General features: G+C 36.1%; 2 protein-coding genes across 3 annotated transcripts in view; one reads left to right on the forward strand and one right to left on the reverse strand.

Moving 5' to 3' along the window:
- Window positions 1-25,580, reverse strand: part of smarca1 (SNF2 related chromatin remodeling ATPase 1) — a 72,318-nt gene extending 46,738 nt beyond the window's left edge. Inside the window, exons 1-2 of the mRNA XM_073950525.1 lie at window positions 25,535-25,580; window positions 24,359-24,425 (exon numbers count right to left, since the gene is read on the reverse strand). The gene's annotated coding sequence lies outside the window, so the exon portion shown is untranslated. The remainder of the gene's footprint in view (window positions 1-24,358; window positions 24,426-25,534) is intronic.
- gab3 (GRB2 associated binding protein 3) overlaps window positions 1-27,777 on the forward strand; it is a 45,485-nt gene that overhangs the window by 8,016 nt on the left and 9,692 nt on the right. Inside the window, exons 2-7 of one of the 2 annotated variants that reach the window (XM_073952113.1) lie at window positions 10,024-10,327; window positions 18,202-18,406; window positions 21,734-22,134; window positions 22,582-22,789; window positions 24,024-24,076; window positions 24,213-24,441. In XM_073952113.1, coding sequence (XP_073808214.1) covers window positions 22,051-22,134; window positions 22,582-22,789; window positions 24,024-24,076; window positions 24,213-24,441 — 574 coding nt within the window. In that variant the 5' untranslated portion in view covers window positions 10,024-10,327; window positions 18,202-18,406; window positions 21,734-22,050. The remainder of the gene's footprint in view (window positions 1-10,023; window positions 10,328-18,201; window positions 18,407-21,733; window positions 22,135-22,581; window positions 22,790-24,023; window positions 24,077-24,212; window positions 24,442-27,777) is intronic. The other variant, XM_001337679.10, reaches the window with a different exon arrangement.

A 27,777-nucleotide genomic window follows, 5' to 3' on the forward strand; every position in this document is an offset into this window, starting at 1 on the left:
ACTTTGATATCAAGTATTGGCAGGTACTTTACCGATTACATTGCTTAATGTAAAAGACAAGCTGAAAAAAATGATTCCTTGACTTTACTAACATTTTTAAAAAGGTAAGATCTTGCAAACAATATAAATGGGCTAAATTTAAACAAGCAAATGAAAGTTCACTAAATCACTCAATTTAATTTGTTAGTTTAAATTCAGCCTATATAAATTGTTTGTAACCACTTACCTTAAAAAAAATCAATAAATCCAATGAATCTATTTTTCTGTTGTAGAAGGGATAAACTGTAGCCCATCTCTGAGCAAAGCACAGCCAATGGGGTTTTGTTTCTGAATGAATCAACTAACTCTGGACAAACCGTTGAATGTTTCAGTGACTCCCTTAAAGTTTGAAATTTGTTCCAGAATGAATACACATTTTCTGGTGTAGCAATTAAATCTGAGGAATACTGATAATATTCATTCATTTTTCCTAAGCTTAGCCTGATATTTATCATGGTTACACATCGGAATGAACCAGCAACTATTTCAGCATACATTTTAAGCAGCGTATGCCCTTCCAGCCACAACCCAATACTGGGAAACATCCATACACTCTCGCATTCACACACGCACTCATAAACGACCAATTTAGTCCATCCAATTCACCTATAGTGGGGGTGAAACCGGAGCACCCAGAGGAAACCCACGCGAACAAGGGGAGAACATGCAAATCCACACAGAAATGCCAACTGGCCCAGCTGGGACTTGAACCAGTGACCTTGAGGTGACAGTGCTAACCACTGAGCCACCGTGACACCCATACTGATAATATAATAATAATAATAATAATAATAATAAATCCTATATCAAAATCCTTAATATGGAAAGTCTGTTTACACAGCATCCACAGGGAAGCCAATTTAATCCGTTATACCTAAATAAGGAAATCTGGAATTCAAAAACTGTGCTGTACTATGCACTACAAGTATGCTATTTATAAAACATCTAAAAATGTTAACCATAGGTATAAAACATATCACATTGTTAAATTGCAAGTTTGCATTCACATTTACTCAGTATTTTCATTTAAAAGGACTCAGAAAGGCTCAATTTACCTGCAACATGCATGCAAACAAACACGACACATTTGCTTGTTGTGAACAAGCGTTTGGGCCAGTTTCAGACTTCCCTTCTGTGAAGGGTTCTGGGAAAACGTACCTCTAGTTCCTCTCTTTGACTAAAACACACACACATAAGGGGAAGAAAATATATCCATTCTGAAAGAAAGAATAGAGAGAAAGTCTTTGTTTGTGATAGAGGTAAATCGAGGCCATACCCTGACCCCGCAGCTCTGAGCATGCCCAGAACAATGTGTGGTTTCTGACAAATTCAGTAGAAAAACTTTGCCGACACTGCGGGAAGGATAACGTATGCGGTTAAGTGAAGAATTGCTAAGCATGTTCATGACACTTTGCTTATGAACTGCACATTTCTGTGGTCTCTTCAAAAACAACCAAGTGATTTCAAATCGAGTCATTTTGACACAGCACCAGTGCTTGTGATCAAACATTTGTGTTTTCTTAATAGCTAAGCATTTAACTGCTTATGGTTTCAGCAAGGTTTCAGTTCACCCTTTGTCCACTTGAGTTTCTGCACATCTGAATAGTTCCAATCAAAACAGACCGCAAAGATGGAGATTTTTGCACTGCAAGCAGCATTTCAGCTAATGCAATTCTATATTTACCATCTTCTGTGCATGCACTGTGCATAATTAATGAAGTGTGATTACTGATATAAGGAAGCGTTTGTTGCCATTCTCCCCACTTTACTAATACTGTAAGCAGAGCTAGAAAAATATGCGCTCGCATTTTTTTGCTATTATTGTGCATAATTTTGTTTAAAAAGAATCTGTGCATGTATGTGGAATAATTGTAAAAGTATATTGACAAAAAAAACTTAAAACATTAAATAAAAAAGAATAACCTTTATTTAAATAAGATTTATAAGACAAATCCAATTAGATCTACTTGTTTGGTAAACTTAAACTAAAGTTTGTCAAATAATATATAAAAGTCCAAAAAGGTTACTTTGCAAACTGTATTGGAAATAAATCATATAAGCATTTGCAAATTAGTAAATAAAATTACTGACATTTATATAAAAACAGAATGCATATTTACACACATTTACATAAGTAAATAAATTCACTCAATGATGGCCTAAAAAAATCTGCAGATTCCATGTGGGCCTACTAATAATTATTATAATAACTATGCAAAGATCTTTAGCTCTGATTTACAGTAGGAAATATGCTGATGCCACATGATCTATAATTAAAATTCTAATAATTTTTCTGGCATAAAAACTTTTCATTTTGGATTTAGTGTTTAGGTCTGGGCTCTGGCTGGGCCACTCAAGGACATTTACAGAGTTGTTGTGAAGCCACTCCATTGATATTCTGGTGTCGTGCTTTGGGTCATTGTCCTGCTGGAAGATGAACTATCACTCTAGTCTGAGTTCAAGAGTTTGAAACCTGAAGCAGGTTTTCATTCAGGATGTCTCTGTTAATTGCTGTCTTCTACCCTCTATCCTGACTATTCTTCCAGTTCCTGCTGCTAAAAAACATCCCCACAGCATGATGCTGCCACCACCATGCCTTACTGTAGGGATGGTATTAGCCTGGTGATCAGTGGCACTTGGTTTTCTCCAAACGTAATGCCTGGCATTTACTCCAGCGTTCAATTGTAGTCTCATCAGACCAGAGAATTTTGTTTCCTATTGTCTGAGATGACTGTCCTTCAGATGCCTTATAGAAAATTCTAGGCGGGGAGTGGCTTCCGTCTGGCCACTCTACCATACAGGCCTGATTGGTGGATTGCTGCACAGATGGTTATCCCTCTGTAAGGTTCTTCTCTCTCCACAGAAGAACACTGGAGCTCAGACAAAGTGATCATTGTGTTATTGACCACCTCCCTGACTAAGGCTCTTCTCCCCCGATCACTCAGCTTAGATCTCCGGCCAGCTCATTGAAGAATTCTGTTGGTTCCAAACATCTTTCACTTACAGATGATGGAGGCCACTGTGCTCATTAGAACTTTCAAAACAGCAGAAATTTTCTGTAACCTTCCCCAGCCTTGTGCCTCAAGACAATCCTGTCTCTGAGGTCTACAGACAATTCCTTTGTCTTCATGCTTGGTTTGTGCTTTGACATGCACTGTCAATCCTGGGACCTTATATAGACAGGTGTATGCATTTTCAAATCAAGTCCAATCAACTAAATTTACCACAGGTGAACTCCAATTAAGCTGCTGAAACATCTCAACAATGATCAACAGAAACAGAATGTAACTGAGCTCAATTTAGAGCTTCACGGCAAAGGCTTTTAATACTGATGTACACGTGATTTTTCAGGTTTTTTATTTTTAATAAATTTGCAACAATTTTAAACAATATTTTTTTCACATTGTCATAATGTGGTATTGTGTGTAGAATTTTGAGAAAATAAATGAATTCATACCATTCTGGAATAAGGCTGTAACAAAAAAATTGGACAAAGTGAAGCGCTATCAATACTTTCCGGATGCACTGTATTATCTTTGCAGCAGTAGCGTGTTACATTCTCAGATGGCATGTCTTTGTATATACTAACAGTAGCAAGTCTTGGTACTTGCTCTGCCATAATAAGCTAAGCAGCAGCAGAGTAGCAGATTTACACCGCCAAGAACAAATACATCAACATTGCCATATACATATTCATTATCATGCTAAATCCCAAGAGTGTTCATGACAGAAGTGGCTTTGTGGTCAAGGGTCACATATTGTTATAATTCTCATTAGAAGTGGCAATAGTATTTATTTTTTATTATATTACATTTTTAATCAAGTCATATTACAACTTGATTTGAGCAAGAGTTTAAGGCGGCTCTTATTTCACAGAAAATAACCGCCCTTGACTTTTTCATGTTCTCCTTTCATTTTCTACAGGAAAAATGTGTGCTTAAAGTGACTAAAATGGGTAGATATCTCTCAGATTACAGCAAATTTACTGTGGAAGCTGTGACTCTCATCAGACTGGATGAAAGATTTCTGACACTGCATTTTGCACCTAATTTAAGTTTTTGTTGAATATTGATTTTAAAACATTTCCCAGAGATGGGTTGCGGCTGGAAGGGCATCCACTGCGTGAAAACTTGCTGGATAAGTTGGCGGTTCATTCCGCTGTGGCGACCCCGGATTAATAAAGGGACTAAGCCGACAGGAAAATGAATGAATGAATGATTTTAAAACAGTCGTGTCTCATAAATCTGAAGTGCCCCTTGAATTTTTTTTTAGACATGGCACTGTTGGTCATGTTGTAAGTCACTTTGGGTAAAAAAGTTGGGTTAACAAAAAAAAGTAAGAGCAAAGTGAATGAAGAAGTCTCTTCTGCTGTTTTCTTGTTTAATCAGGCTCTCAAGACTCATGTCAGCACTTAGTCTGGATCTCAGAGAAGAGGAAGAGAGTTAGTCTTGTGACGCCAGAGGGACAGAAATCCTGCAGTTTTGTGGCTTTATTACCCATAATGCATTTGTGTGGATCATATTTGACATCTGTGAAAACAACCTCGAGGGAGGAAGTCAGGGCTTTCCTAATGATACGAGTGGGAGATTGTGACCTTTTATTAAATGCTGCTATAAAAAAACAACAACTATCCTGAGAGATCTTAATGACACTTCACTGCTGCTGTGTTAATTTAATTATTTCGGTACGTGAAGGCCTTTTAACCATCACAAGTTGCGTAAGAGCTGAATGTTGTGGTGAAATCTTGGTTAGAGAACGAAAACAACTCACTGAACAGAGACACTTCAACTTGAAATAACAGATCTGCATGATGTCACAGACAGAAGCAGGGGAAAAAAAGGACATGCAAGTTGCCGATGTTTACGGAACGTTGTGGATCACGTTGAAAGCATGTGCGCAACCTTAAGGTCATGAAAAATGATGAGTTTACTCTTTTTCACTGGAGTAACATTCACATGAATGGCACTACAAATGGACTAAAAGCTAGTGAAAATGACAGCTGGTGTTTGTTTTTCAAGTTTGTTTGGTTTGGGTTCAGACTGAGTACATTACAGCAGAAAAATGGCCTTAGATGATACACAAAAACAAAAATATATAATAGCTAAAGACAATAAAAAGGGTTTTCAAGCATTAAAGCAATACACAGCTTTTATTTTCATTTTAATTTTCATGTGCCCAGCAAAATAAATAATGATTATGATACATTTCTGTCATGGTTTACACAAGACATGCCACTAACTGTCACAATCACAGCGATCTAGTCCATACAGATTATTGGAGAACTACAAATCTGCCACCAAAAGAACTACAAATCCCATTTTATCTGTTCTCACACACACACACACACATACACCTGTCCCGGATCACCGATGATGACACACACACACACACAGCTGAGGCTCATCACTGAATCATTCATGGACTTTAAAGACACCTCTCTTTGCAACACACATCGCTAAGTATTGTTTCTCCTATGAACTTTATGAAGCGTTTTCGTTCTTTGTTCTTCTGTGTTTTGGATTCTTGCCCTGTTCCTCATTCTGATTCATTGACGTCTAGCTTAAACTCTCACCTGTGTTTTGACCACTTTTATTGCGTTAATAACCCATGTGCTATTGATTTGCTCATTTGTTGACCATTGCCTGTCTGACTACTCTAAATGTTAAAGAACTGCATGTGGATCCTCACCTCCGTTGTAATGCGTCCCACCTGTACAGCAACATTTCATTCAGTGTAACTACAGATTATAACTAATAAATTTTTGCTTTAACTTACAGAAGACATCCAGTAAAATGTAATTTAGTGTAATAAATTATAAATGTAACAGGATGTGACTCTGACAACCGAGGTTTTCTTTTTAGCTTACTCCCTTAATTAATCCAGGGTCGCCACAGTGGAATGAACCACCCACTTATCCAGCATATGTTTTGCACAGCCTCAAACCAACCAGCCTCAAACCAACATTGGGAAACACCCATACACTCTTGCATTCACACACAAACACTACGGCCGGTTTAGTTTATTCAATTCACCTGTACCACGTCTTTTAACTGTGGGGAAACCCACGCGAACACAGGAGAACATGCAAACTCCACACAGAAAAGCCAACTGACCCAGCCGGGGCTCGAACTGGTGACCTTATTGCTGTGATGCGATTGTGCTACCCACCGCGACACCCTGATGCCCTATTTTATCAATTATTTTGTATATTTTAATAAGAACATGTAGATTATGTCAGGCTGAAATGATAGAGATGATAGAACCTGACATAATAATAAAAGAGCATAGGCTTTTGCATTTAATATGCTTTCCATCCACATAACATTACTTAACAATTTAATATGAGGTCTTACATTTAACCCATAAATATCTTTACAACAAATTATATAAATTTGACAAATGCTCCAGTTTGTAGTGTCCTTTTCTTTATTTATTGTCAATAAGAAATTAGAGCACAGTCAACTATGAGTAAATCTAGGACTTCATATAAACCACCGCCCCCTCTTTATTCCGTCTTTCTCTGAGAAAGTATTTCTGCTTTGGTTTCTATAATAGTTTCTGTTACTTCACTGATAATGGAAAAGAAACAATCACGTGCGCAGGTGAATTCTCTGAAGACAGATTTCACCTAAGGCAGGTACTGCATGCTCTTTACAGTTCAGAGAAAATTAAAAATAACAGCTAATAATCAGACATGATGACCTAACAACTCAAAGTATAAGCCTATAAGCTAATTACTACATGGCATGATGTCACAATGAATAACCTTTAATATCTCCTAAATAGAATAACAGCTTAATACATCTAATAGTAATAAGCATATTTTTGCAGTGATTACCGTGTCAAAACTGGATTTGTACTTCATTATTATGCCAAGAGATTGATACTGATTGACTTGATGTTGACTGTTTACTTTTCGTAGCCATAGAGCATGGGCAACTTGTTTTTGCTGTGAGAGATTAATCTCTTGTGAAGTAAGTTTGTAAGTCATCTCTGACTGAAAGCCACACCCTGCCCAGTTTAGACAGAAGTTTATCTTTAAACTTGTCTATGCTTTCACTAGCTTCACTGTGGTGTACAGTTATGAATGATTCACTGGATACCAAATTCCACATCGCTATCAATCTAAACTCCTTTCTGAAAGCTTTATTGGAATCACTCAGAACCTCAATTGATCAAAACAGATTTTCAAATAGACATTATTTATCCACTTATTTATTATTTTTGCGGTTTGATTTTTATTTTAAGTTAAGAATGTTATAATTCATAATTTGTTAGCAGTGGCCATTAATGGTATAGTCAGCCCAAAAATTAAAATAAATTCATAATTTGCTTAACTTGTTCCAAATCATTTTGGGTTTCTTTCAGCATTTTCCAAAATATTTCCTTTTGTGTTTAGCAGGAGAAGGGAACTCATAAAGGTTTGAAATAAACAAACGGTGAGTAAATGATAACTTTTGAGTTTTGGGTGAACTATCCCTAGGTTTAATTGAGCATGCAATTCATTGAACATGTAAGACGCAAAAGATGAAACAGAATTCGATGTCCTGATATTTCTGGATTTTTGATTTATTTGAAAACTTGAACAAAATTTTATATTTGATATATGTAATGCAAAAAATGTAAAGATTTGTGTTTTAAAAAAAAAAAAAAAAACAGATAGAACCCCATCTAAAATCAATAATAAATCTATAATACACTGTGAAACTCGATAGGTTAATTCAAACTGTTTGAGGAAACCGATTGCAGCAAACTATTAAAGTTTTGAAACAAAATGGTTTGAGTATTGTAAACTTATATATTGTGTCACATACACATACATCATTTGTGTTAATATCATGAAACTTTTAGAGTATTAGTAACTTAAATATTTTAAGTTCAGTTATCAAATCACTATTAGTTCAATTAACTTAAATTAAGTCCTTCTAACATTTGAGTAAAAAAAAATATATATATATATATAATTAACTCATTCATAACTCACTTAATTAGAATACTGCTTAATATAATCAGTTTATGAGTTTTCATTGAGTCAATATAACTTTTTTAAAAATTATAAATTAAACTAACTTATTTCATTCAGTGATTTTCACTGAGAGTAAGTCTTGATTTTAAAAGTTTTGTTGAAAGCTGTTCATGCAAGTGATTTATACATAAACTGTAACACAGGGGAGCTAGACAATGTAGTTGAGGATCCACTAGCAGCTTATTTGCAAAATTAGTTTGGCAGGCAACGGTCAAAACGGGGGCAAACAGATGCATACACACTTAGAATTAAAGGTACGCGAGCTGTCTCTGGGGTGGTACCTTTTCAAAAGGTATAAATTTGTACCTAAAAGGTTCATATTAATACCTCAAGGGTACATATTGGTACCTAAAAAGTACAAAAGTGTTCCTTTTAAAATTTGTAGGTACTAATATATACTTTTGAGGTACAGTGCTAATATGGACCCTTCAACTACAAATGTGTTCCTTTTGAAAAGGTACCACCCCAGTGACAGCTCTCATACCTTTATTTCTGAAAGTGCTGAGAAATCCAGAATCGTGGTCACAAACAGGCGAGGAGTCAAAATGAAAAAACTTAGCAAAGGGTCAATACACAACTAGGCTAGACAAGACAAGAAAACACTTGGTAGTGCAACAGGATAACAAGACTCAGCAACTATAGTTGCTATAGTGAGGTGTATTTATAGTTCTGGAAATCAGTGATGACAAGCTTCAGCTGGTATAGCAAAGGCATTATGGCAATTGTTCTGTTCAGAATTGTATTGATTGTACATCATACATTGATTATATCGTCATCACAACATCATACTAAGATCATGTCAATGATCATAACATCAAACATGATCAAACATTGTTACATAGTCTTTAAAAATAAATCATTCTGTTATTGTTACTTTGTGTACTCTTATTTCGCAATAAAAACCTCAGTTGCTTTGAACACAGACACCACATATTGTGAAAAATGACACTGTGGCAAGTTTAAATTGCACAACAATACTTCTATTTTGATTGGTGTTGTTTTAGTGTTATTTTATTTACATATTATAGTATTCATTAAAATTTAGATTTAGCCTTTATTCTTATATATTCAGTTTTTATTTTAATTCTAATTGAAGTGCTGTTGACATCTTTATTTTCTCATTTAAAGGGATAGTTCACCCAAAACTGAAAATTCACTCACTGTGTACTCAAGTGGTTATGCAGGAAAAAAACAAATGCTGTGGATGTCAAGGGTTAGAGCTTTTCAGCTTTCTTTAAAATATCTTCTATTGCGATTAACTGATGGAAGAAACTTGTGAAGGGTTTTATCTAAGGGTGAGCACAAGATGAAAGTATTTTCAGTTCTGGGTGATCTGTCTCTTTAATATTTATTGATATGTTTACTTTTTATACTTAAACAGCAGCATTAACTGACTAATGATTGCTTATTTTAGTATTTTCTTTTCAATAATATTCACAGATGAACAGACCAAAAAAGATTAACATATATCTGTAAAAAATGTTAACAGTATTTGCAAATTACACTGTATTTAACTGTAATATGTACTGCATTTTACTGTAGGACAGGTATGCAATATGTTGCTGTATTTTTAAGTTTCATTGTGAAAATACTGTAAAATAGTGCAAAATATTGTATATTTTATGATAAAGATAAAAAATATAAACTAAAAATACATATACAGCAAGATAAATGGTGCTGTAAATGCAAATGCAGTATTTTTGCTGTTATTGATTTACAGTAAGTTATTGGCGAACTGCTAAGAGTAACACTGTGTATTCTACAGGAAATTGTTAACAGTGTACAAAATAATGTAAAATGATCATTTTTTATGAAGACTCATTTTATATAAAGACTGCTTGTGCTTTAAAAGGCAAGATCCAAAGATCAAAAGGCCTTCTTGACTTGATAACTAATTTATTGTGATGTGAGTGCCCAGCAGAACAAAGCTAATCTAATTCTTTCTCTCCCTCTCTCAGTCATGGCGAAAGAGATGGTTTGTTTTACGGAGGGGTCGGATGAGCGGGAATCCTGACGTTTTGGAATATTACCGTAGCAAGAGCTCCCGCAAACCAATCCGAACCATCGACCTGCAAGAATGCGAGGTCACCATCGAGGCGGAAGTGCGGCCTACGAAACGGCAGCACCAGAATCAGCACCTGTTTGTGGTCAAGACTGCAACACGCATCTTTTACCTGCTGGCCAAAACGGCAGAGGAGATGAACGACTGGGTGCAGAATATCGGACAGATCTGTACGTTTGGAGGACTCAACAGACACGCAGGTAAGATGAGTTTTATTTTGTTAATAGTTTTGGGAAAGCTAGTTTTATTAATTGCCAATTGAGTAGCTCATAAACAATAAGGGTGTAAAAGTGACAGGAACGCTGGGTTATAGATCTGCAGTGTTGCTGCTAATATTATGGCTGTAAAGGATGACAAAGTCAGAAATTGATGACATGCTTGTGGGAAAAAGAGAAAATACGTGTTGTGATGTCCAGGTTTTTTTTGACATCGAGTACGAGTCCGAGTCATTTGATTTTGAGTATCTACAAATACCGAGGACCAATCCGATACTTCTATAATATATTCGAAGAAACAGGATGTTCCTTATTTTTTATTTTTGTCATTCATTCATTTTCTTTTTGGCTTAGTCCCTTTATTAATCTGGGGTCGCCACAGAGGAATGAACCGCCAACTTATCCAGCATATGTTTTAAGCAGCGGATGTCCTTCCAGCTGCAACCCATCTCTGGGAAACATCCATACACACTCACTCACACTCATATACTATAGCCAATTTAGTCTTCCCAATTCACCTGTACCGCATGTCTTTGGACTGTGGGGGAAATGAGAGCACCCGGAGGAAACACACGCAAATGCAGGGAGAACATGCAAACTCCACATAGAAACAACAACTGAACAGAGGTTTGAACCAGCGACCTTCTTGCTGTGAGGCGACAGCACTACCTACAGCGCCACTGCCTCGCCCTATATATATATATATATATATATATATTGCGGATTCTCAAAATGAATTCTAGTTTCCATTATAGTAATCCTCGCTTTGATTGTTGTTGAATTACGTGGACTTATAAGAAAGATACTAGACATGAGATAAAATAGGGAACACTCTAATGAGAAAAATGCCTTCTAAAATTACCCATTTCACCACATCTGAACTCTCCGTTAACCTAAAGACGGACATTCCTCTAACTGTAGTTTTAAAATGAATAAACCTAAACTGGGAAATAATTAACCACTGGATGTTTCTCCAGAGAGAGATGCAGACTTAAAGATGCAGACTGAATCCTTAAGAAAATGACGCTGTAATCTAGGCGAGGTGTTATTTTAATATTCTGTTCCATTCCTCCATCCCTCTCTTCCTTTCTTTCCAATAGTCTGCAGAGCAACAGCTGCGTCACAGACACACACACACACGTCTGTCATAACGCAGACAGATCACAAGTGTGTGGCATTGCTTATCCTCAACTAACAAAAAACAACGAACATCCCGATCTGTGTTGCTCTGCTGTTTTAGCAAGAGAACATGTTTTTATTAAATGTAGCACAATTATTAATGTAGAGTACAGAGGAAATGTTAGCAGTTAGCATGGCTAATGTGATAAACCAAGCTCAGAGAGTGAGAGAAACCACAAGTTACACATTACTTAGAAAGATAACAGAAAGATGAGTGATACAGAGTTTCAGACATGGAAGTAGATGGTTACTGTTCAATACACAAAACGCTGGACGGTTGTATGAGCCTTTTAACCGGCAGATTGGGAAAGATAAAGCTAATATATACAGAACAACAACACATGCATAGATAAAATGACTTAAAAGAACACTCTGCTTAGGCTTGTTTTAACTCTAAGTCCCCTAGAGTTAAATATTGCCATTTTTACTCTATTACTTGATTAATCAATCTCTGAATCTAGCTGGAGCAATTTTAGCTTAGCTTAGCATAAATCATTTAATTAGATTAGACCTTTAGCATTTTGGTAATTTTCCTATTTAAAACTAGACTATTCTGTAGTTACATCATATTTAGACTGACAGAAACTGAAAAAGTTGCTATTTTATAATTGATATGGCTAGGAACTAAACTCCCATTGCGGCGTAAAATGATGAACTATGCTGCCATATCATGCATGCATCCAGGGGCGCCGCTGGCCAGTACATGCCCTATGAAAACATTTCGTAGGTGTAACGGAAGATAGTGAATAGCTGTGGGAGGTGGGTGATAGTGAACGAAAGCCAAGAGCTGGTGGGCCCCCAATAGCATCTCTGGAGTCCCCAAAATGGCGAGGGGCCTTAGAATTCTCCTAACTTTTGCCCTCTAGCGCCGCCCCTAGCTGCATCCAGTGCTAAATTACTATGAAAAATATTCCACCGCTAGGTAACATTGCTTTGTAATATCATTGCACCTGCTGCATTAATGGTACAATAGCAAAATTTATTTTTTTAATTTTTTTGTGCAAGATGCTAATGGTCTAATCTGATTCAATGATTTATGCTAAGCTAAAAGCACTCATACCAGCCCCAGAGATCAACTGAATAGAATCAAAAAATTGTAAATTTATACTTTTTCAATTCTAGAGGTCTTGTAAAATGAGCTTATTTTTTAACTAAGGTGAAGTGTTCCTTTAAAACAGTGGTCTCATCAGTGGAGGCCCGCAGCTCTAGTTTAGCCACACCCAACTCACACCTGCTCAATAGTCTCTAGTAGTGTTGAACACCTTGATTAGTTGGATCAGCTGTGTTTGATTAGGATTGGAACAAAACTGTGCAGAGCTGCGGCCCTCCAGGAATCCAGTATGAGACCTGAGTTTTAGAGGGACAGTTCAACCGAAATTTATTTCTAATTATTTATTACATTTATTATTTATTCTTCCTTATGCAGTTTTAAACTTTCATAATTTTGTTTCTTCTTCTGAATACGAAAGAAGATATTTTGAAGACTACTTATTGCTTGCATCCATCAACTTCCTAAATTACTATGGATGTCAATGGTTGGCAGCTACTAGTATTCTATCAAAATATATTTTGAGTTCAACAGGGTGACACGATGGCTCAATGGTTAGCACTGTTGTCTCACAGCAATTCTGCTGGTTCAAAGCCCAGTAGGGCCAGTTGGTGTTTCTGTGTGGAGTTTGCATGTTCTCCCCGTGTTGGCATGGGTTTCCTCTGGGTGCTCCGGTTTCCCCCACAGTCCAAAGACATGCGGTATAGGTGAATTGGGTGGGCTAAATTGTCCGTAGTGTGTGAGTGTGAATGAGTGTGTATGGATGTTTCCCAGGGATGGGTTGCAGCTGGAAGGGCATCCACTGCATAAAAATATGTGCTGGATAAGTTGGCGGTTAGGGACTAATCCGTAAAGGGACTAATCCGAAAAGAAAATGAATGAATGAATGAATGAAGCTTTGTGTATTTTAATGCATGTGAAAACAGCCATTAAATGAATGTTGCTTATTCATTTATGTGCAGTAAATGTATGATGTGGTTTTATCTACAACACAAATTCAAACATGGGATGTTCACTGGTTTTAGTTTATGTTTGGCAGTTTCAATCGATAAAGACATGAGCATCTCCAAATCTGCTCTGAGAATCACTCTCCCAAACATTTTACTGTTTTAAATGAGAAACAAAAACACCAAGCAAAAACAAAACAAAAAGCAGCAGATCACACTGAAACTGAAATATCTTCATTACAAAACCATCAAAATAAAGTCTGGTTAAACTTGATGAAATAATTGAAATACAGAGCTGAAACTTAATTAAATATAGTGCTAAAACTAAATGAATGGCAGAAATTAGATTTTTTTTGTTTTTTTTACAATTAAGGTATTTTTTCTCACCCATGATTTTATTAATAAAGTCAATGTGTTATGCAGAAGCTTATCTGACCAAATACTTAACATTCATTGTTTTGATGCCAATACTTACAAATTTTTTATTTTCATTTTAATTCAAAATGAACAAAATCTAAGGAAAAATAATCCAGATTCCATGGAGTCAACTATAGTATCAATACGATATGAAACCTCAAAAATACTGGGATAATAATTTAGGCCTTATCACTCAGCCCTATTTTGGAGACACAAGTTTCAGTCACTGTTTATCGGCTGACCTTGTTTTAAAGCCCAGCAGGACTCCAGCTGTGAAATGGAACTCAGCATATTATTTACAAACAGACCCTTTTGCAACAAGGCAGATGGACAGCAGGCTGAGAGAAGAGCAGATCAGAGATTGTAGCCACACCTGGGAGGCCCACAGTTTCAGATCCTGCTTCAGGCCACATGTCAAGACACTCAGAACACATGCTGGCTAAAAACCATGTGGTGTCCTGTTAAACCTAACGGCTTCTGTGAACTTTTGTAAACTCAAATGTAGATAATCTGCCAGAGCCACGAGTTACAGAATACTGTAATATCTCTCCTCTCCCTCTGACCTGTCACCATGACAACTGCTCACTGTATCTGTGCTCTCCCTCTGACCTGTCACCATGACAACTGCTCACTGTATCTGTGCTCTCACTCTGACCTGTCACCATGACAACCACTCGCTGTATCTGTGCTCTCGCTGACTTGTCACCATGACAACTACTCACTGTACCTGTGCTCTTGCTGACCTGTCACCATGACAACTGCTCACTGTACCTGTGCTCTCGCTAACCTACCTGTCACCATGACAACTGCTCACTGTATCTGTGCTCTCGCTGACCTATCACCATGACAACTGCTCACTGTACCTGTGCTCTTGCTGACCTGTCACCATGACAACTGCTCACTGTACCTGTGTTCTTGCTGACCTGTCACCATGACAACTGCTCACTGTATCTATGCTCTCGCTGACCTGTCACCATGACAACTGCTCGCTGTATCTGCAATCTCGCTGACCTGTCACCATAGCAACAGCTCACTTTGTCTGTGCGCTTACTCTGATCCATCACCATGACAACCGTTTGCTGTAACTATGTTCTGACCTGTCACCATGACAACTTGTTCTCACTCTGATCTGTCGCCATGACAATTGCTTTATGTATCTGTGCTCTTGCCCATCACTATGACAACAGCTCGCTGTATCTGGGCTCTCGCTCTGACCTATCACCATGACAACTACTCACTGTATCTGGACTCTTGCTCTGATCTGTCACCATGACAACTACTCACTGTATCTGTGCTCTGGCTTTGACCTGTCACCATGACAACTGCTCGCTGTATCTGTGCTCTCACTATAATCTGTCGCCATGACAACTGCTTTATGTATCTGTGCTCTTGCCCATCACCATGACAACAGCTCGCTGTATCTGGGCTCTCACTCTGACCTGTCACCATTACAACTACTCGCTGTATCTGGACTCTTGCTCTGACCTGTCACAATTACAACTACTCGCTGTATCTGGACTCTTGCTCTGACCTGTCACCATGACAACAGCTTGCTGTATCTGTGCTTTCGCTTTGACCTGTCACCATGACAACAGCTCACTGTGTCTGTGCTCTCCCTGGCCTGTCACCATAACAACTGCCCACTAAAATTTTTCCCAATCTGACACAGCAAGACAGCAGTCTTGTCTTTTACACTGACTTCATCGCTTTCACAACTTTGTACTGCGTCTCCATCGTCTCTCCAATGTCATTTTTATTCCATCTATGACCGTCACCATGACAACACCTTATTGTATCTTTACTGTCCCTCTGACTCCATTACCAGGACAACTGCTCACTGGAGCTCATACCATAACAACCTTGGACAGCCAGGGTAAAAATAGCTCCATATAATCATTAAAGCATTCTTACAGCAGCTTTATAAATGAAGTGGTTCAAACTGTGAAAATGTTATAGGCTTACACCTTTATAGATGTTTACCGTAAATATAGGATCAGGAAAAATCATTTAATACAGCCACAAGCCTGGCGTCTCTCAGATTTTTATCAAAAAGAAAAAAGAAAAGAAGTTGTGAGTCATTGTCAGTTATTCAAATGCTGGATACCCAATAAGGCTCTGCCAAAGAAGCAACGTTTACATGAGCCCACTCAATCCCCCTCAGATTAGCATGCTAGCTGCAACGTGATCAAAAGCCGGTTATCTACGACTGTTTACCCACAATGTTACCTCCACATTCAGGCCTGTAGCCAGCCTGGTGAAATGGGTGGTTCGTTTTTCTTAAAATATGGACCTTTTTGCAGTTAGTCGCCTCATTATCTATTTAATTATGAGCTTTAAATACTTCTTTAAGCACTATTTTTGCTGGATTAGCTTGTCGGAGGATCATTAACCACACTTTCTGATGTACAAAAAACATTTCCTAAAAACCTAGAAGAAAAAAATATGAGAATAATACTTATTTTTCAAATACAAATTCATTACACTATAAATCATTAGAAAAAAAGATGCTGTTCCAGTTTTACATTAAAAACTAGCCTATTGTCATTTATTAGTCAAACACAAACTGGCCAGCACATTCAAATTTCTTTAATCACACTAAAGCAACAGCCAAAAGAGGATTCTGCTTGGACCTTAAATGGGTGGTCCACAGTGTATTTTTAAGGCTTGGTTGTGTTCAAAGATGCAAAGTAATGTGTGCTCTTGCTTCATTTGTAAAAAAATATTTTTTTCATATATCTTACTTTGATTTTATACAGCTACTCAGTTAACATCAAAACGACTTTCGGATGTCATAGTTCCTCTGAAAGACCTGCTCTCAAGAGGCTCTGATTGGTCAGCTAACATAATGTGCTGTGATTCACAGATCGACTCCACATCACCAGGAAAAGCGCTATGACTCTCGAAGCATGCGCAGTCAGTCAGAAAAGCTGTAAGCTGCCCGAATCATGTGTGCGTGAGGTGAATGCACGTAACCGGAAGCCCTTGTGATCTCACTAGCCCAGATGTATTTATTTGTAGTCCCCAAACTTTGTTTGCTGTAGACTTTGCTAAGCTAACTCTGTAAAAGCCAATGTCTCTCTTTGCACTGAACTTTGAGCATAATTCATTCAGAGATGTTGTTTATGTTCACACATAAACTCAAGTTTAAAACATGATATCATAGTGGACCACCCTTTTAAAGCCTTCTTCAAAGGTCATTTTCAACATTTATTATGGCATAGGAGTCAAAATAGGACAAAAAGCTCAAGTATGGGATAAATTCTGGACCTTTATCAGTGTGGGGTGGGTATTTCGAACATCCCCTGGCTACAGTCCTGACATTACTCACAATGGCTTTCAAGCAGCAGCAGGTTGAGTGTGATATCAGACGCTCAACCATAAGTCACTATGGGGTGCCTCTGGTTATGGGCAATAACATTTTATTTGATTATTTAAATTGCTTATTTAATTAATAAGAAACGCCTTATTTTGATGGTCCATTTGAGTATTAGTAGGCTGTCTGCTTAATATCTGCTGATATTGCTTCTTCAACAGACATTTAACTGACTATAAGAAACTTTACAAGTACATGTCAACTTGCACTAACCCTAACCTAACAGTATACTAATAATCTAAAACAGTATACTAATCTAATTAGTTGCAATGAAACTTAAATTCAACAAACGGACCATCAAAATAAAATGTGACCGATTAACCTGCTCAACACAAATACATAAAGCAAGAGCCGAGTCTCAAACTCAAGAAGTCAATCTGATTCTCACAACACAAAGACATGACCCTGGAAAAGGCAAAAAAAAAAAAAAAAAAAGCTTTCCACAATGACCTTTATCTGAATTATTTCGACTCAGTTCCACCTTCCAAAAACATTTTGCTTACTGTTTAAAAAAGAAGCGATTACACCCCTAAAAAAAGAAGAGTGAATGTGTCATGTGTTTCCAGTGCGTGTAACAGGCATGAGCGTCACATGCTCATCTGTGGGACTAAGAGGTTTAGAAATGTCTGCCCACTACTAGCGAACTGTTGAGTCTAAACAGGAAGAGAAAGTGTGTGTGTGTGTGTGAGTGTGTGTGTGTGAGTGTGTGTGTGTGTGTGAGACAGTGGGTTATGGTGTGTGTGTGGGGGGGGGGCTGGCAGAGGGTGATCTGGTCTGCCACCTTCTGGTAATTAAAAGTGTATAGGTACATCAGAAATTTCACTTAATATTTTGATATTTAAAATGAATAATGATTTACCGCTAATCTCTTCTCTCTCTCTTTCTTTTTTGATAGAATCAATGGACAGTCTAAATCGCACACCCTCTTCCCAGCAGCCCTCTCCAGCACTTTCTCCTCATGTTTCTCTTGTGGCCAATCAGGACACCGTTACCGTCGACAACCATGCTGTCTTAGACAGGCCAAGCGAATCAGAGAGCAGCCCTCCACTTGACTACCTCTTCCTCTCTCAGTGTGAAACCGGCACCAAAAGCATTGTGAGGCAAGGCCCTCCCCATTTCTTATGGTCACACGCAGGCCCGGCGCTACGGGGGGGCAAAGGGTGGCATTGCCCCCTCAGACAGAGTTTGTGCCCCCCCAGTTTTTATAAAGGATTGTTCACTCAAACTGAAAATTCTTTCTGTCATTAATTATTAACACCCCCGTCCTTCCAACCTTCAGAACACACATTTAAATATTTTAAAATATATGACATAGCAATTAAATTATGAAAATGGTGAGGTTAAAGCTAGTCCTATAGTCCAGAGATCCGGTCCCCGCGTCAGGTCAGGTGCGCCCGTAAATAGCCTTTAAAACGCGCACACGGCGATGGAGGCGCACTCAACTCACAAGGGAGAAAAGTGTGTGACATGATAGGAGCAGCTTAATTCATTACATGTTTTGGTTAACTAATTATTTAAACACAACTCTCTTGAGCTCTAAAAGGAAAAAAACACATAAGAAACTTGCTTTTAAATTAATTTTAGCAGAGACGCAACTGCCAGTCATTTATTAGTTATTCGGGAAGATGTAGCCTAATAAACATGTTTTAATAAAAATAAATAGTTTACTGCACAGTCTCACAGTAGGCTACACTATAAATAATATTTTAATTTATTTATTAATATTATTATTAATATTATTACAATTAAGCTAAAATTGACAAAACGCAGAACCCTTTAAATGTTTGCTTTCATTTTGCTGAAAAGTGCACTTTTACAGTTGCGTAGAGAAACATCCCATTATGCAACTGCAGTCAAGGTATAACACATAATAAATGCCTTTTGCGTTTAAAGATGATCGGCCTGCGAAGTCAAGTTTGCAGTGTTATAAATGGAATAGGTATAGTGCTTAAGTGGATTTACCGCGGATCAACCGAGAAATCTCGTGCGCTGCAGGTAGGCAGAATGATAATCTTTTAAAAATATGCAACTAGGCTATACTGCTATTTGCTCATGCAAAATTAAACAACATAAAATATATTGTAGATCTGTTTTAAGAGCTAAAATACAACATATCGAGTTTGTTTTGACTTAGCTCATGGCCCTAAAATGAAAATAACCTGAAAAAAAGCTATTAAAAAAGGCCTAATAAATAAATAAATTAATAAATAAAATGACGGGTAGGCCTAGAAATTATGGTACATAAGGTTTATGATGGTTTACAATATCACGAAAAAAGCACATTTATAATAGCCTTAGACAAATCTTTGTTTTTACATTTAAAATGATGAAAAAAAGTTATATAGCATATAAAAATTTAACCAATTTTCACGGTAATAACTGTGAATTTTTGTATCTTTTTTAGGTATTTTTCTGGCTACACTAATGCCTTAAAATGTAACCAAGTAATTGTTTTGAATGACATTAGATTGTCACATTTAGCTTTTCCCCAACACTGATGTTGGTTGTGAAGTGTGATGACTCGGTTAAGCTGATTTCACTATATTTATTTACCAGTTAAATGAATAGTCTGATCGTGGGTCAGCTTGCATGTGTGGGCATAATTTGACGTCTTTACCTAAAACTTTAAACATTCATAGGGCTGTTATTTGAAATGAAACGGAAATAAGGAGAATAACATATGATTTAAAGCACTCGTTTGGCACTGAAGCCATCATCCGTCTGCATTAATAAGCGGTATGCATTACCATCGTTAATAAAATTCGTAATAGCGAAACTGCGTATTGCTATTACTATTAAAACGTAGCCTATATTACTGCCTTCAGTAACTTAGGCAGTAATGCAAAGTAATAATAAATGCGAATAAATAGCCTAAATGAAAGAAACAAGAGACCAAAATCAGTCACCAGGTCTAGTGCCCCCCTATGGATTTAAAGTGCCCCCTCAGTTTTGACTTCCTGGCGCCGGGCCTGGTCACACGTTGCTAAAATAATAATTAGCTGTTAATCTCAGCTCAGAAATGAGATTCATTCCATGTAGCAGCAGACTATTGGCTTTTCCTCTAATCTGATTTAATAAAGGAGACTGAGAGAATAAATGACAATAGAAAAATCTCTCATGCTTTTCGCTTCAGTGAAATCTTTTGATCTTGGTCACTGCAGCAGAACACACAGTGATTTGATTCAAATAAAATCTTCAAGGACTTGAATGCAAAGTAGGGACTTTAGGAAAATGCGCTTTTATTTTGTAATGTGGTTGTTTGGAAATCTTAACATTACTGTTTAAAATCTCATTCATCTGAGTCTTCAGAGTCTCACAATCTATCCAAAATTCTTCTGAATTAGTGCTCAAACCAGCAGCCACCTTGATGTCAAAACCTTTATGTCCATTTGACATTCACAGGCATGGGGCGATAACAATTTTCAAGGCGACAACAATTTTTTTAAATGTTCTGCTATACCTTTCCTAAGGTATGTGTAAGATTTATATATATATATATATATATATATATATATATATATATATATATATATATATATATATATATATATATATATATATATATATATATATATTTTATATATATATATATATATATATATATATATATATATAAAATATAAATAATATATATATATATATATATATATATATATATATATATATATATATATATATATATATATATATATATATATATATAAATATATATATATATATATATATATATATATATATATATATATATATATATATATATATATATATATATATATATATATATATAATAAATCTTACTATTTATTTATTTATTTTTTTGCTGTTGTTGTTTTAGGACACCAGTATCTCCAGCAGAAAAGATAACCAAATATATTGTGTTCAAAGGGGGAAAAAGTTTTAGTTTTTTACTGATTTAGAGCAGTAATCACTATACTGTGAAACCGTGATATTTTTATGGTATTTTTGTGGTATTTCTATTATTATTAGAACAATTAAAAACTTGCTTAAAATTCTTGAAGAAATGTCAAACATTTTATTTTAAATAAAAATCAGAATATTATTAATGTTCATTTCAATCAATTTAATGGATCTTTACTTGCTACAAAACATTTTTTGTGTGTTTATACATACCTTCTGTCATTTTCCTTAGGCTGAGCCTCTGTGTTGTAAAATGTATGCAAATTTAAATAAGTACTCATGCAGCGGAGAATGCCTGTGTTTTAAAAACAAATGTGACATTATGACACAACATACCACAAATTTTCCATATGAATTCCCAGAAGACTAAAAATATATTTAGGAGTAGAGTTTCAAGACGTTTTGTTCTGAATAACATTTATATAATAACTAATCTCCAAAACACTGTTATGTGTATATGAACAACACTCTTGTTCTCATTTTTATTTTGTATGCTTTTCTTTCGCCAGGTGTGACAGCATCTCGAACTCTGAACGTTCGTTTGAGCAAAGCTCGTCTGAGTACACGGAGGATGTGTTTAGCCCCACCCCACGTATTGACACCTCCCCTTCCCCTTTCCTGCTGACTGGGGTGTCGGAGCCCCCTTTTAGCGCACCCTGTGGCCAACTCTCTGTCTCCTCCTCTCTGTCGTCCTGCCTCTCATCTCCCATCTCTCTGCGCCCACCGGACATTTTCAGATTCGACCGGCTCTTCTGTGTGGCATCAGAACCACAAACTCCTCCTCCCCTCCCACCCAAACCCACACACCTTTCCGATCAACACAGTAATGAGGATACAAGCCGTAATCAATCACAACCTGCGCTCCTTCCTCGCAGGACGTCACTTTCAGCAATTGACCACTTTAGGAGAGGTGAGTGAGTATACGCACCGGCCAGGCATATACACTCACCGGCCGCTTTATTAGGTACACCTGTCCAACTGCTTGTTAACACAAATTTCTAATCAGCCAATCACATGGCAGCAACTCGATGCATATAGGCGTGTAGACATGCAGTTCAAACTGAGCATCCAAATGGGGAAGAAAGGGAATTTAAGGGACTTTGAATGTGGCATGGTTGTTGGTTTCTGATGGGCTGGTCTGAGTATTTCAGAAACGGCTGATCTACTTGGATTTTCATGCATTTCTAGGGTTTACAGAGAATGGTCTGAAAAAGAAAAAATATCTAGAGAGTGGCAGTTCTGTAGGTGCAAATGCCTAGTAGATGCCAGAGGTTAGAGGAGAATGGCCAGACTGGTTCGAGCTGATAGAAAGGCAACAGTAACTCAAATAACCACTTATTACAACCGATGTATGCAGAAGAGCATCTCTGAACACACAACACATCCAACCTTGAGTCGCATGGGCTACAGCAGCAGAAGACCACACCGGGTGCCACTCCTGTCAGCTAAGAACCGGAAACTGAGGCTACAATTCACACAGGCTCACCAAATTTGGACAATAGAAGATTGGAAAAATGTTGCCTGGTCTGATGAGTCTCGATTTCTGCTCGTTGAACCAGTTACTAGTAAGATGTACCTAATAAAGTGGCCAGTGTGTATATTGTATGGACAAAAAAAAAAGTCTTTCGTTTAATGTTATGCTCTATTGTTTATTTCATGGTGTCAGAAAATACACTGTTAATAGTAACACTTTGCAATCTTGAAAGTACAAAGTTTACATTTTTCATTTTATTAAGTAATAAATTTTATTTTTATGTCATTGTTTTTTAAATATTTTGTTTATATTTATTTTATGTTTTTACATTTATCAATCATTTGTCAAAAAGTTCTAAATAAAGTAAGAAATATCACATATGAATAAGTAAATCTATGTGTAAATGTAAAAAAGACAGCATCCTTTACATGTGGTCATATGTATACAGTTTAAGTTAAAAAAAAAATTTAATTGTCTACATAACAAACCAGTTATGCAATGACTTGCCTAATTACTTGCCTGGCTATTAATTGATTGAATTTACATAAACGGCTCACTATCATGATATATGATGTTATCAGGATATCAGATTACTTATATTGCAATATGAGATTTTTTATATCATATCGCCCACCCTACACAAAAATATTCTTCGTTTATTTTTGTCTATGAGCAATTCCAGCATTATGGATGTGGCATTTCAAGTAAAAACTTTAAGAAATGAATTCACAGAGAAAGTATATATGCTAACATTATATTGAAACACAAAACAGCTAACCGCAGAGTTATGGGATCAGAAAAAATATCGATCTGTAAACATTTTTAATATTTTAAATGAGGAAAAAAACATGCATTATTGTTTACCAAAAAAGTCTGCGAGTTTACAGTATACAACATACTTTGGACAAATTCTGTGAATTAAACTCCACAACAAATAATAAACTATGCTAATCAAAAGGATAAGAGTTGGCTCACTATAGAACAAAAATGATTAGAATTTATTTGACAGTTTTTTGCATTTTTGAGGAAAAAAGTTTCATTATGGATGTGACGTCTCTCCATTATGGCTGTGACATTTGTGAAATTGCCACTTGTGTGATTTTGGTAAATCAAATATAATACTTTGAAAACATTAAAAGAGACATTTTTAAAGTACTGTATAATACTTGCTTACACACACAAAAAAAAAAAAGAATGGTTTCGATATTTTGGTGAAAACTTTTTTTTTTTCATGGAAAGGTTGACATTTGCATGGTATTGCTCCTATTATAACATGTCGATAAAATTTATTGTATTTTAGCATAATACTGTCTTTTTTTTTTCAGGAGAGTTTGACAGTTCTGGAAGAAACTGGAACAAACGACTGAGCCTCAACTTGGTAATATTCAAATTTAAAGCAGTCAAATGAGACTGGTGAAACTTAAACAGACACTGTAAATAAACATTGATTTGAATTTTCACTGGCAGTAACCTGATGCATCACAGACTGTGCCTTTCTGTATCTCTATTTTTAGCCAATATTTCAGAATACCACAGTAACTGAAAACCACTGTGAGGATTCATATGTGCCCATGGCCTCCCCACCAATCAGCTGCACTGATGTCACTTCAGATGGCTACATACCCATGAGCCCCTCCACCCTGCCCGTCTCCCTACTCACCAACGGCAAACCAGAGCTGCCCTCGCCTTCCAATCCTGACCTTGAGCCTCCTCCAGTCGACCGCAACCTTAAACCAAGAAGACGTAAATATTTTTCATCTCAGTGATTGTAACATGAAGGCTATGATATACTCACAGCTAAAAAAAATTTCGTTCTTTGTTTGGGGCTACAAAGTTAAAGTATACTATGCAGTAATCAAGTGTTAGACATTGAAAAGCAGTGTCTATAAGGCAGCTTTTCAGTTTTTGTTTTGTTTTGTCTCAGAGAAACCTAATCTCCATAGACTGAACAGACGAAAAAAAAAATTTGCAAATTAAAGAAGGTGGAGCTTTGGAGCCATACCCACTTATTGCATAATCATAACAGAGCAGTGCTAGTTCAAATGTGCTTACCAGTAAAAGTAAACTTTTATGCTTTGGCAGATTATGGCAGTGTTGACAGATATAGCCGACTGATTCCAGCCCAAAAGGTCTCCAAAACCCACTCAAACGCACAAATAACCGCCATTACAGTTAAAGACTATCATGGGGGTGGTTGTGGCGATCGTAAGCAGGTATTAAGTGAAGAGCAGGGGGTGAAGAGGTTGGGGTGGGAGTGGTTGGTTCTGTTGGGCTTATTGTAACCAGGTAGTAAGTGAAGAGCAGGGGGGTGGTTTGCATGGTTCTCTTGGGGCAATCATAACATATAATTGGGTAATAAGTGAAGCGCGCGGTAATAAGTAAAACTGCCTATCTGGCAACAGTGTTTATGCTTAAAGTATTGTCCATATTTGTTCATTCTCCAATTTCGCTGGATGTATATTGGAGTATTTGGCATTCCACATCGAGTATCTTAACATAGACACCAGTAATCCAATTTAAGACTCTTAAGACAATACTAAAGAGTTGACCATGTAAACAAGGATTTTTGATTAATTTAATCCGATTAAGGTGATAATCCAATTTAACAGAAATCAGATTAAGACTTGTGGATTATGCTGATTTTTGTCCCATTATTTAAGTGCAGCACAGACATGTAAACACCGCAATCAAACTATTACTGTCGTGTAGGATTTTCAACCTTATTCTCTGCACCAGCCGAGTCAGTGACAGACACCTGCATCACAAAATGCACATGGTGTGGTATCAAATTCCATTAAAATGACCCTCTTCCAGCAGTTCATACTCGCATACTTGCCAATATCATGTGTGTCTTGGGGAGCATGCATGAAATCTTCCTGAATGAAAGTGAAAGTGTCAAACTGCAGTTAAGTTGACAAATTAAATATGAAACACCTGAAATAAGATGAAGATCTGATTGCAATGCCGATAGCATGGTGACGCAATGACGTTAATCAAATTATCAACTATACCATGTAAATAAGAATCATGAAAGGAGCATTCAAAAAGCAACTCATGTAAACACCTTAATCATATTATTGTCTTATTCAGATTAAGGCAAATTATTCAATTACTAATGTCCATGTAAACGTAGTCAGTGTAACAGACTTTAGATGGAGTCATTTAAAAAAGGAAATAAGCACATTTTAACACATGCTAAATATGTTCGGCCAATGACTAATATCTTGCTCAAAAACAGGATGTGAGGTCATAGTTTTGAGATTTTGCATTTCTTTATTCTTTTAAAAATGCTTCCTCGAGTATTTCTAAAAAAAGAGTGATGTGAGTGATGAGAGTGGTTGGTTGCATTAGTTACTAGTCACTGGTCTCATGAAGTAGTTACCCTGACTGAAAATGTTAATTAGCTAACATCAGAGAAACAACCAAATAGAGAAATGGAAATGATCGCATGCGAGCAATTGTATAGAATAGTGATGCACATGTTAAAAATGAATTAGAGGAAGAACAGCGGCTGATATAAGCGTCACACATCACACAACCACATTTATTTCTGTTCAGATTCAGTTTGTTTTTTACTACTGTGCAGTTCATTGGCAGCTTCATCACACAATGAACACGATGACATCATCTATACAATATAACTTTGCTTATATATATATATATATATATATATATATATATAAAAACAATAACTGTTAAAAGCTATTAATTACTTATAAAATTAGCAATTATTAAAGTTATGATAACTAATAACTTATTTTTTTAGATTTTGATTGTACAATAATGTGCACCTTTTTTAAAGCTGCTTTGAAACAATAATTGTGAAATGCACCATACAAATAAACTTGAATCGAGATACTTCAGGACTGTAGAGAAAATGTGACATCTGAACCAGAACTCTCTTTCAAACCAGATAGCTTTTTGTTAACACCCTGTTCAAGTGTGTGATAAATAGTACAAAAGACAGAATAATATTTATAATAATAATACAAACCAAACAATATACATTAAAAAATAGTTATGCCTATATTTCATTAAAGAAGACTGTTAACGCAACTCAGTAAGCCTAGGGTTTACCAACAACATTAAAATGCTAATATGAGAATTTCTTATCAAAGAAATATCAATCTCAACTTGCCTTACCCCATCTATGTTTTTAAGAAGAATCCTCATACGATCATTGTATGCAACCTGCAGCTTATGGAGACTCTCTTTTTTATTATACCACAGAGGAGCTGCATAAAGAACTGCAAGTTCTAAAGAGGTTTACCTTACCCTGCTCCGAACACAAGTAAAACATTCTCACCAGCATATTTGCTTGAGCATATGACTTTGGACGTTCCCTGTACATATCATTATTATCACTCATATCTTCAGTAATGACATGCCCTAAATATTTAAAAGTTTTACTGACACTTAAAACTTGCCCTGACGGCTTGTTATAGACACGTTGCATTAATTTATACCTCACCGTTTTTGACATTGCATAAGCTAAACGTGCATTGTGATTTTTAAAAATGAAAACATATTTTAAATGCACCTTTATTTTTTAAAATATACAGATCCCTCAAACTTAATTCTGAACCTATGTTAGCTTTATTTCAATTATTTAAAGCCTCACAGATTACAAATTGACATTTTTTGCCAGTATGCTATCTTTTTTTAACTTTTTCTTTCACAGTTTAGCGTTTAATGGTACTGGACAAAAAGTAAGATTTTGCTTTTTATTTTTTATTTTTGCTTTTTTTTTTTTATGTAGCACAGCCCAACCTTAACAGTTTTCCACCATTTCCATTTTTATACAATGGTTGTTACATTTGAGGGCCAATGGCATCTACAGCTGAAGTCAAAATTATATATAAAATATATCACATATTATATATAAAATATATATATATATATATATAAAAAATATATATATATATAAAATATATATATATATATATATAAATATATATATATATATATATATACATATAAAATATATATATATATATATATATATATATATATATACATATAAAATATATATATATATATATATATATATATATATATATATATACATATATACATATA

This window comes from Danio rerio, chromosome 5 (genome assembly GCF_049306965.1).
Source record: "Danio rerio strain Tuebingen ecotype United States chromosome 5, GRCz12tu, whole genome shotgun sequence".
Taxonomy (NCBI): Eukaryota; Metazoa; Chordata; class Actinopteri; order Cypriniformes; family Danionidae; genus Danio; species Danio rerio.